Raw genomic sequence first — 10,000 nt, 5'->3', positions numbered from 1 at the left:
CACTGCTTCATTGCATTGCATCGTATTTATTCTATACAAAAGAAAAAATATTTTATATAGTAAAATTTCTATATATTTCTATATATATTTGTGTGTATATAAACTAATTAATCACAAAACTAAATTTGGCTTTAAAAAATACCCACAAAAATCTTTCTTTAATATCCTAATCATTTTTGGCATAAAAGAGAATTGTCTAATTGTGAATTTTCTATTCATTCTATTCTTAGTGCTTCAGCTCAAGTTTATTAATTGACTAACTTAAGTATTTTAAATAAAAATGTAAAAACGTACATTTTTCACCCAATACTTGTGTATTACTTTAGCTTTATTTCACACACATAAGCAACATTTTTTTAATAGATCAGTTTTAGTTAATGAGATAAACCCTGTTTGAAACCACTGTGAGGTTGTTCTTTATAAATCTTGATGATCATCTGTACTTTCCTCTTTATAACTAGTGAGTTTTGGAGGCTGAAGACTTTAGTGTGTCATTTCTGTGCCTACAGCTGTTTTTCGTTGGTTCTCTGGTTCTTGTGAACGCTCTAGAAAGCACCGGTGATGTTGAGATGAGATCTGCTCTAATGGCCTGGTTTAATATTTCACAAATCACTTCAGATTCAGAATAACTACAGCCTCGTTTCACCTGATGTAGGTCATTAGTTACACGCGTGTGATTCTGTTTTAGGGTCATGGACGCTTGAGTTATCTCAAAATGTGTGTCGAGCTTCACTTACAGCCATAGTCATGAATATGATCTGCCACTTCACAAGATGTTTGAATGGAATGATGTCGTCAATATATCGGTCCTTTTCCAGGAGGACAAAAACATCCAGAGATATTTAAATTTTAAAATGTGTGTTTTTTCGCTTCTGACAAGTGTTATTTTAGTATCATTGAAAAATTATTATAGTTTTTGTTAGTATTTTGAACCATTTTTATATTTGTTTTCACTTTAATTTTAGTTAGTTTTTTGTTGTTGTAATTTTATCTGTTTTGTTTTTTAAAGGTTTTTCATTTTTATTAATTTCTATTATTTTATTCTCACTTAATGTTTTATTAACTTTTTCGTTTTTTAATATGTAAACTTTATTAATTTGTTTGTTTTGGTTTTATTATTAGCTGTCTTACTACTACAAATGTATTTTTTTTTAACAACTTTTTTTTTGTATTTCAAATTTTCCCTTTTATTGAATTTTTGAAGTCTTAGTAAGTTAATTTTATGTTTTGGTAATTTTTATTTGGTTTTTGGATTTAATGTATTCATTTTTATTTTAGTTTTAGTTATTTTAGTACATTTTAAACTAAAAGAAAAATGTTGCCTTGGAAACTAGTGGAAAGAAGTTTAAGTTTGTTTATATTTAATAATATTTTTTTATTATAAATACATTTTTATAAATTTTTTAAATGTACTTACATTTTTACATTTTATTTGAAGCAATTAATTTATGATTTTAGGTTTTAGTTTCTTGTTGATACTTTATGGCCTGTGATGCATTCTGGGTAATGTAGTTCCTCTGCTCTCTCCTCAGTGTCGAATGCTGTGTAAGGACATCCCAGCTGAAACCATGTACGACGTACTCCACGACATCGAGTACCGGCGAAAGTGGGATGCAAATGTCATCGAGACGTTTGACATCGGCAAACTGACGGTCAACGCAGATGTGGGCTATTACTCTTGTAAGTTCAGCCACTGCAGAATTAGCCTTTTAAAAAATAAAGTATGCTATTAACTTAATGTGTTAATGCTAGTGAGTGTTCATTCTTTTAGGGAAGTGTCCTAAACCGCTGAAGAACCGTGATGTCATCACCCTGCGCTCCTGGCTGCCGATGGGCAACGATTACATCATCATGAACCACTCGGTCAAACACACTGTGAGTGCTGCTGTGTTAGTTCAGTCTCATTGATATACTATTGTAGTTTTTGTTAAAAAAATTTAATTTTTATGTTTCCTGTTATTGCTATAATCAAAATTTTAGCAATTTTTTTATATATATCTGTGTAGTTATTTTTAATTAGTTCTTATTAGTTTGATAACAAATAATAGTCATAGCTAATAAATGGACAGCTAATCATTAAATAATTGTATTTAAATTAAATGAAGGCAAGACACTACAATTTAATATAAATAAGTCAGTATAATCATATCATATTTATTTATCATTACTTTCCCCATTTGACTGTTTACGGTAAATTAAGACAAATGTTTATTATATTATCTGAAATGTTCTTATATGCAATGAACATTGAATAAATCTAGGTTCAGAATACTTGTTTTATTTTAGAGTTGAAGGTTTTTACTGTGGGGATTTTAGATTTCTCTTTTTTGCACTCCATCCATAGAAAATACTGTCTATAGAAATAAAAATACATGTTTGGTTTTTTAGGATTAAAATATAGTATAAACCAGGATGAATCATATATAAGCAAACCCTTCTATAAAAACCTTCAGATTATAGAGAGGAACAAACCTCTAAGTTTTGGTGTTTGTACGTTTTGCTGAATTGGAGAAAAAACTCAGAGCCTTTAAATATATGCATTTTCGCCATGTTTTTAGGAATAAAATGTTGTATAAACCAGTGTGAATGATATATGAACAAACCCCACGGCAAAAACCTTCAGAATATAGACAGGAATAAACCTCTAAGTTTTGTTGTTTTTAAGTGCTACTGAAGTGGAGAAAAAACTCACAGCCTTTAAATATATGCATTTTCGCCATGTTTTTAGGAATAAAATGTTGTATAAACCAGTGTGAATGATATATGAACAAACCCCACGGTAAAAACCTTCAAAATATAGACAGGAATAAACCTCTAAGTTTTGGTGTGTGTACGTGCTGCTGAAGTGGAGAAAAAACTTTTTAAAGATATGTATTGTAGTTAAAATCTAAAGACACGTATAGCTGCACTGCAATGAAACAAACACTCAAATGTGTTTTTAGGGTGTTTTCTTTCATCTAGTCTGAAATAAGACATGTTATGGAAACAAAACTGACCAAAATCTCAAAATTGACCATTGCGTGCTGGTTTTGTCTTATACTGTATACATGTAAAAACAAAATGAATAATAAAAATAAATGAAAAAGTGATTTAAATCTCGAATTTGTTTACAATATTTGAAATATTTGTTTAAAATAATAATATATGAACATTAACTGACGTTATAGAACTGAAATCATGCAAATATGTTAAATTATTGAAACAAACTTAAAATCTAAGAGGGAAATGTGTTTGCTATAAGTTTGGGAACTGCTGTGCTGCCCTGTTCATGCTTGAGTGTGCAGCGCTGCATTGATTCTTGTGTGTTTGTGTGACCGTCAGGACAGTAATGATTCGGCTGCTAACAATCTGCTGATCGTTACTAACCATGTGACGATGGTCTGTGTTCACTACAACAGCTGGAGCGTGTCACTGTGATGCTGTTCAGATGTGTGTGTGTGTGTGTGTGTCAATTCACCATTATTTATACAGTGCTTTTTACAATGCAGATTGTGTCAAAGCAGCAGTTTAAAGTATTACATGGGGAAATAGTGTGTCGTTCTCCTCAGTGGTTCAATTACAGCTGCAGCAAAGTCAGATTGTGCAGAGGACTCCTCTGGTTCCTGTGGTCTTGTCCTGATCAGAGGGTCACTGCAGTCACCCGGATCCAGTACGTATCCAGACCAGATGGTGGATCAGCACCTAGAAAGGACCTCTACATCCCTGAAAGACAGCAGAGACCAGGACAACTAGAGCCCAGATACAGATCCCCTGTAAAGACCTTGTCTCAGAGGAGCACCAGGACAAGACCACAGGAAACAGATGATTCTTCTGCACAATCTGACTTTGCTGCAGCCTGGAATTGAACTACTGGTTTCGTCTGGTCAGAGGAGAACTGACCCCCAACTGAGCCTGGTTTCTCCCAAGGTTTTTTTCTCCATTCTGTCACCGATGGAGTTTCGGTTCCTTGCCGCTGTCGCCTCTGTCTTGCTTAGTTGGGGTCGCTTCATCTACAGCGATATCGTTGACTTGATTGCAAATAAATGCACAGACACTATTTAAACTGAACAGAGATGACATCACTGAATTCAATGATGAACTGCCTTTAACTGAAAATTAAGTGTTTACTATTGTGCTTCTGCATCACTGACACACTATTTTCCTGTTTGATACTTTAAAGCTGCTTTGAAACAATCTGTGTTTAGAACGGTAAAAGCTTTTTTGTATTTGCACTGTTGTATTGAGTTACGTTTATCATACAACACTGATAAATGCATATATACACCACTCTATTTATTTAAATATTATATGTTAATGTTGAACTTTATTCTTGAAAATATGGCGCTGCTTATATCGAAAAAATAAGCAGTATGTAAAAATAGTTTCTGTTGCTCATGAAAACATTTCTAAAACGTCTGTGTGTTACAAATACTGCATTTAATTCACTTCATCTGTGATAAAGTGTGCAAACACCACGAGCTGAAGATGTCCGGCTTGACATGTCTGTTTTCTCCTCCGCTATTCTCCCCGATCGCCGTCTGTAGCCGAGCTTCAAGTCGAACGCACCCAGTGTGTGTCATAGAATCTGTAGTCACATGATCAGACTGGTGTGCTGCAGCTCCGCACTGCATTGATCTGTCGTTCATCACTGAGAGAGAGAGAGAGAGAGAGAGACACATGTGTCTTATCTCTGTCCTGTTCTTCACACACGCACACACACACAGGCCAGAGTGTCATTTCGATCATTATGGGATGTTGAATGAGAGCTCATAGTGATGCTGTTCTGAGTGTGATTTCAGTCTGATCTTGATGTGTTTATAGATTGATTCAGTGATTGATTGTGTGTGTTTCAGAAATATCCTCCTAAGAAGGATCTTGTGCGAGCCATTTCCATCCAGACGGGATACCTGATCCAACGCACCGGCCCCACCAGCTGCACCTTAACATACCTGGCACAGGTGGACCCGAGAGGTGACACACACACATATGCACACACACACACACACACACACATACACTCACAAACATGCACACTCACACATGCACACACAAAGAGAGACACACATGCGCACACACACACACACAGAGACACACACACACAGACATATGCTCACACACACACACACACACACACACACACACAAACACATACACTCACAAACATGCACACTCACACATGCACACACAGAGACGCACACACACACACAGAGAACACAGACACATGCTCACACACACATGCACACACACACACACATATACACTTGTTTACACGCACACACACACAAATGATATGATTAATAAGCTCTTGTACCCATGGGGCCATCTTTGTTTTTTTTTTGTTTTTTTACATTTTTCTCTAATTTGCATCTGTATATTTTAATATTTATTGACCTTTTTAATAATTTAGTTTTATTTTTATATATTTGACTTTTAACTATATTTATCCTTGTTTATCATTCATTTTATTTTTTTAATAAATTAAATTAATATTTTTTCTAATACTTAACATTATTTCATACCTTATTTTCTTGCTATTTTCCAGGGATTTTATTATTATTAGCGTTGTTGAAGTGTTGCTCAGATCGGTGTGATCTACAGCCCTGAACCAAACTCCGTCTCTCTTTGTGTGTCTCTCTCAGGTTCTCTTCCCAAGTGGGTTGTTAACAAGTCTTCCCAGTTCTTGGCTCCTAAAGTGAGTAGAGTGCACTAGTTCACTCCATCCTTACACTCGTTTACTCCTACACTCGTTTGTCCTGCTCTCTGACAGCTGTTTGCTCTGTAGCTTTTCATCTGTTCTTCATTCCTAACCGAATTAACCCTGAAAACATGGAATGGCAGACACTAGTGTGTGTGTGTGTGTGTGTGTTCACTGAAGTAGGTCATCAGCTTTCCCAGGAAACATCACAGAGTGAAAGAACAGATGAGTGATTGATTGATAAAGAGACGCTGAGTGACAAAAGATCCTGTGAAATATTAAACGCATCATGAACAGTCATTTCTACAGCATCACTGTAGTTCTGATGAATCACACAGACAGATATTAATGCAGGATATTCAGCTTCAGGAAACTGAAATAGTTTGAAAGACTGTAGACGTGAAGCGACACGATACAAACAACTGTTCTGAGACGTCACTGAGACAAAGAGCTGCACTGTGTCTAAATATGTTTCTGTGATTGAGTTACTGGAGAGTGTGTGTGTGTGTGTGTGTGTGTGTGTCTGGATGAACACAAACACTCCTCAGTTTCACCCCTCCTTTAATTAAGAGACTCGTATCATAACATACTTACAAAAAATTATATATTATTTTAATTTTATTGAAAACTTTTGTGCTGGTTTTGGTCTGTTTAGACTTCATTTTATAAATAAACGATGTGTAATTTGTAGTATTAATATTTGAAAAAAATAAAATATAATAATTGTTTAGTTTGAGTTTATTTTTCTGTTTATTGTAATCATGTTTCATTAATAATTTAAACAATTTTTGTTTGTTTTAACTTTAGAATTATTGAATACAATTTTCAGTGTTATTTTCTATTTTTCCATTATTGGTATATTTATTTATTTTTATATAAATAGCACTTTTATTTATTTAAATATAAATTTGATTATTTACTCAATAGAATAGTAATAATAAAAAGTTGTATTTAAAAAAAATGGATTTAAAATTAAGTTTTGTTAAAATATTTATTGTAATTATTTATTTTTTTTTATATATTTTTTTAAATGTTTAAATTAACTTTTTTTAAATCCAATTTTCCATTGTTTATTTTATTTTTATTTTCTATTTATTGCATTACTTAAATATCACTTATATATTATTTTAATAAAATATGTCATTGTTTATTTTAATATTCTTTAATAAAAAATGTTTTAATGTTTATCGGAACACTGTTTTATTATTTATTATTAGTGTATTGAATTATTTTTATCTAATGTATTGATTTGAATCAAATGATCCATTGTTTGTTTATTAATTGATCAGTAACTTCTCATAACATCAGCATGTGTGTGTGTGTGTGTGTGTGTGTGTCTCAGGCGATGAAGCGCATCAGTAAAGCGTGTCTTCGGTATCCCGAGTGGAAGCAGAAGCACAGTCCAGGGTTCAAGCCGTGGTTATTCCCGGAGCAGAACCCGCTGTCCAGCATCCCGCTGTCCGAACTCTCCATCCAACACGCCGAGTCTCTGGAGAACATCGACGAGAGCTCACTCAGCGAGAGCAAAGACGAGCGCGCCGAGCACAGCGACGACGAGGGGAACAACTGACACACACACACACACACAGCCCAGTGAAGTGCTAAATCCAGATCATGATTAATTTGGTTACACGGATGTAAATGATTTGGAGTTAAGATTATGATTTCTGATTTGTGATGTACGCATGCAGTTTGTCTCCAGACACACAGAGGGCGCCGATGTCCATCTGCTGTACGACACTAGAGTTCAATGAATGAATGAATGTAGTACTGAAGAATTAAAAACCAATTACTGCCTGTGTTTTTGGAGCTCTGCTGTGTCTCTTCTGTTTATTCAAAAACTGCCAGAGAAAGACATTGGGTCAACAGGAAAATGTGTTTGCAACAAATGTGAGTTATGTTAGTGAAAGCATGTCACAATGAGCAACATGACATCAGCTGAAAAAGAAAGTTGTGAAAGAGACCAAGATAGATTTTATTAAATGTACATAGTGAATGTAAGCAGTCATTTTCTACTAAACTAAATGTAATCAATGCAATTAAAATTATACATTGAATAAAAAAAAATATATATACACACACACACACACAATAAATTAGAATGTCGAGGAAAAGTTAATTTATTTCAGTAATTCAACTCAAATTATGTATTAAATAGATTCAGTGCTCACAGACTGAAGTAGTTTAACTTTGGTTCTTTTGATTGTGGTTTCATCTTACATATAATCCTGAATCCTTTTTCAGATGAGAGCAAGTTTTGTATTTCATTTGGAAACCAATGTCCTAGAGTCTGGAGGAAGGGTGGAGAAGCTCAAAACACAAGTTGATGAAGTCCAGTGTTAAGTTTCCACAGTCTGTGATGTCATCTGCTGCTGTTGGTCCATTCACTGCAGCCATTTACCAAGAAATCTTGGAGCACTTTATGCTTCCTTCTGCTGACCAGCTTTCTGAAGATTTGGCTCTTGCCTACACTGCCAAAAGCACCAGAAGTTGGTTAAATCCCCACGGTGTTGGTCACCAGACCTGAACCCCAGAGAGAATCTATGAGCTATTGTCAAGAGGAAGATGAGAAACAAGAGACAAAACAATGCAGATGAGCTGAAGGCCACTGTGGAAGAAACCTGTTCTTCAGACCACCTCAGCAGAGACACAGACTGATCACCTCCACGTCACACCGAACTGAGGCAGAAATTAAAGCAATAGGAGACCAAGTATTGAGTACATGTACAGTAAATGAACATACTTTCCAGAAGGCCAACAATTGACTGAAAATGTTTTTTTATTGGCCTTATGAAGTATTCTGGTTTGAGATTTGTTCACAAGTTTCACGATTTGATTTGAATTACTGAAATAAACTAACTTTTCCACAACATTCAAATTATTGAGATGCACCTGTGTGTGTGTGTATAAAATACCCAGCTTTAAAGTATAACTTAATTAAACACTTTAAAATAACAGTGCTACACATTATCAGACTCAAGCAAATGTTATATTTGTGCTTGACTGACTCTGGCTCTCATTCTGTCCGTCTTGGCAGCGTCTGAGACTCATTATCAGTGTGGAGAGAGACGGTAATGAGATCTGATGATGCTGACAGTGAAGAGATCAATCTCTCACACACACACTCTCTCTCTCTCTCTCTCTCTCTCTCTCTCTCTCTCACACACACACACACACACACACACTCTCTCTCTCTCTCTCTCTCTCTCTCACACACACACACACACACACACATATTTTCAAAGAAATAAAATACAATGTGTGTGTGTGTGTGAGAGAGAGAGAGAGTGTGTGTGTGTGTGTGTGAGAGAGAGTGTGTGTGTGTGTGAGAGAGAAAGAGAGTGTGTGTCTGTGTGAGAGACGAGAGAGAGAGAGAGTGTGTGTGTGTGTGTGTGTGAGTGTGAGAGAGAGAGAGTGTGTGTGTGTGTGTGTGTGTGTGTGTGAACTGACTTTAACTGAATAATTAACTGTTTACTATTGTCCTCTTTTTAAAGCTGCTCTACAGCAGAATTGAATGTTGTTTACATTAACACATTATTTTCCTGTTTAACACTGTAAAGCTGCTTTGACACGATCTACAGAAGTGCTATAGAAGTGAAGGTGACTCGATCCAGGGTGTGTGTGTGTGTGTGTGTGTGTGTGTGTCACTTCCTGTTTTAGATGTCTGTTGTTAAGCCACGTGGACACTGCAGTACAGTAAAACCACAAGGAAGTGTGTGTCGTGACCATCTATGGTCATTCTCAGTCCCATGTTATCATTTGTTTGTCCATAATCCATAATAACACTTCCTCCATTGAAAAGTGCATCTGCTGTTGTCTCTCACTCAGGAGCGGATCTAGAAAATATTGACGGGGTGGCGAGAAGGGGGCAGGAATTTTATTCGGGGTGGCAACATATGACAGACGTATATGTACTGAATTTAGTCACAGTTATCACAGATTGATGATAAATATATGTGCACACTACAAAAGGACACAGGCTATCATTTACAAACTTAATCTCATGCAATCAATGTCTTGCATTTGAAACAGTTCATATAAGGAATAAGTGACCAGACCCCATAAGCACCACACACTCACTAATGCATACAGTATGCATCCACATGTCATTAAGAGCATTATAAAAGATTCAATGTTATCAATATGTCAATTTATTATAAGAAACACAAGATTTTAACAGCCAATGACATTTCCAGCTGGGGAGACTCAACTGATTTTCTACAGTTTAGTGTTAATCATCATCTAACTCAACCAGTCAAGAGCTACATTTAGCCTTAGATGTTATATGAATATGGTCCTGAAGCATAGCTTTTATTAGCTGACAAT

The 10,000-nt window shown here is 35.4% G+C and overlaps 1 protein-coding gene across 1 annotated transcript in view; it reads left to right on the top strand.

The window, feature by feature from the left end:
• The window catches only part of LOC127972301 (START domain-containing protein 10), a 14,126-nt gene extending 6,643 nt beyond the window's left edge, over positions 1–7,483 (top strand). The window contains exons 2-6 of the mRNA XM_052575723.1: positions 1,533–1,680; positions 1,772–1,875; positions 4,833–4,950; positions 5,619–5,671; positions 7,017–7,483. Coding sequence (XP_052431683.1) covers positions 1,533–1,680; positions 1,772–1,875; positions 4,833–4,950; positions 5,619–5,671; positions 7,017–7,244 — 651 coding nt within the window. The 3' untranslated portion in view covers positions 7,245–7,483. The remainder of the gene's footprint in view (positions 1–1,532; positions 1,681–1,771; positions 1,876–4,832; positions 4,951–5,618; positions 5,672–7,016) is intronic.
• The last annotated feature ends 2,517 nt before the right edge of the window (positions 7,484–10,000 follow it).

This window comes from Carassius gibelio, chromosome B15 (assembly GCF_023724105.1).
Source record: "Carassius gibelio isolate Cgi1373 ecotype wild population from Czech Republic chromosome B15, carGib1.2-hapl.c, whole genome shotgun sequence".
NCBI classification, from domain to species: domain Eukaryota; kingdom Metazoa; phylum Chordata; class Actinopteri; order Cypriniformes; family Cyprinidae; genus Carassius; species Carassius gibelio.
The sequence above is the reverse complement of the archived record's forward strand: the minus strand, read 5'-3'. Positions and strand labels throughout refer to the sequence as shown.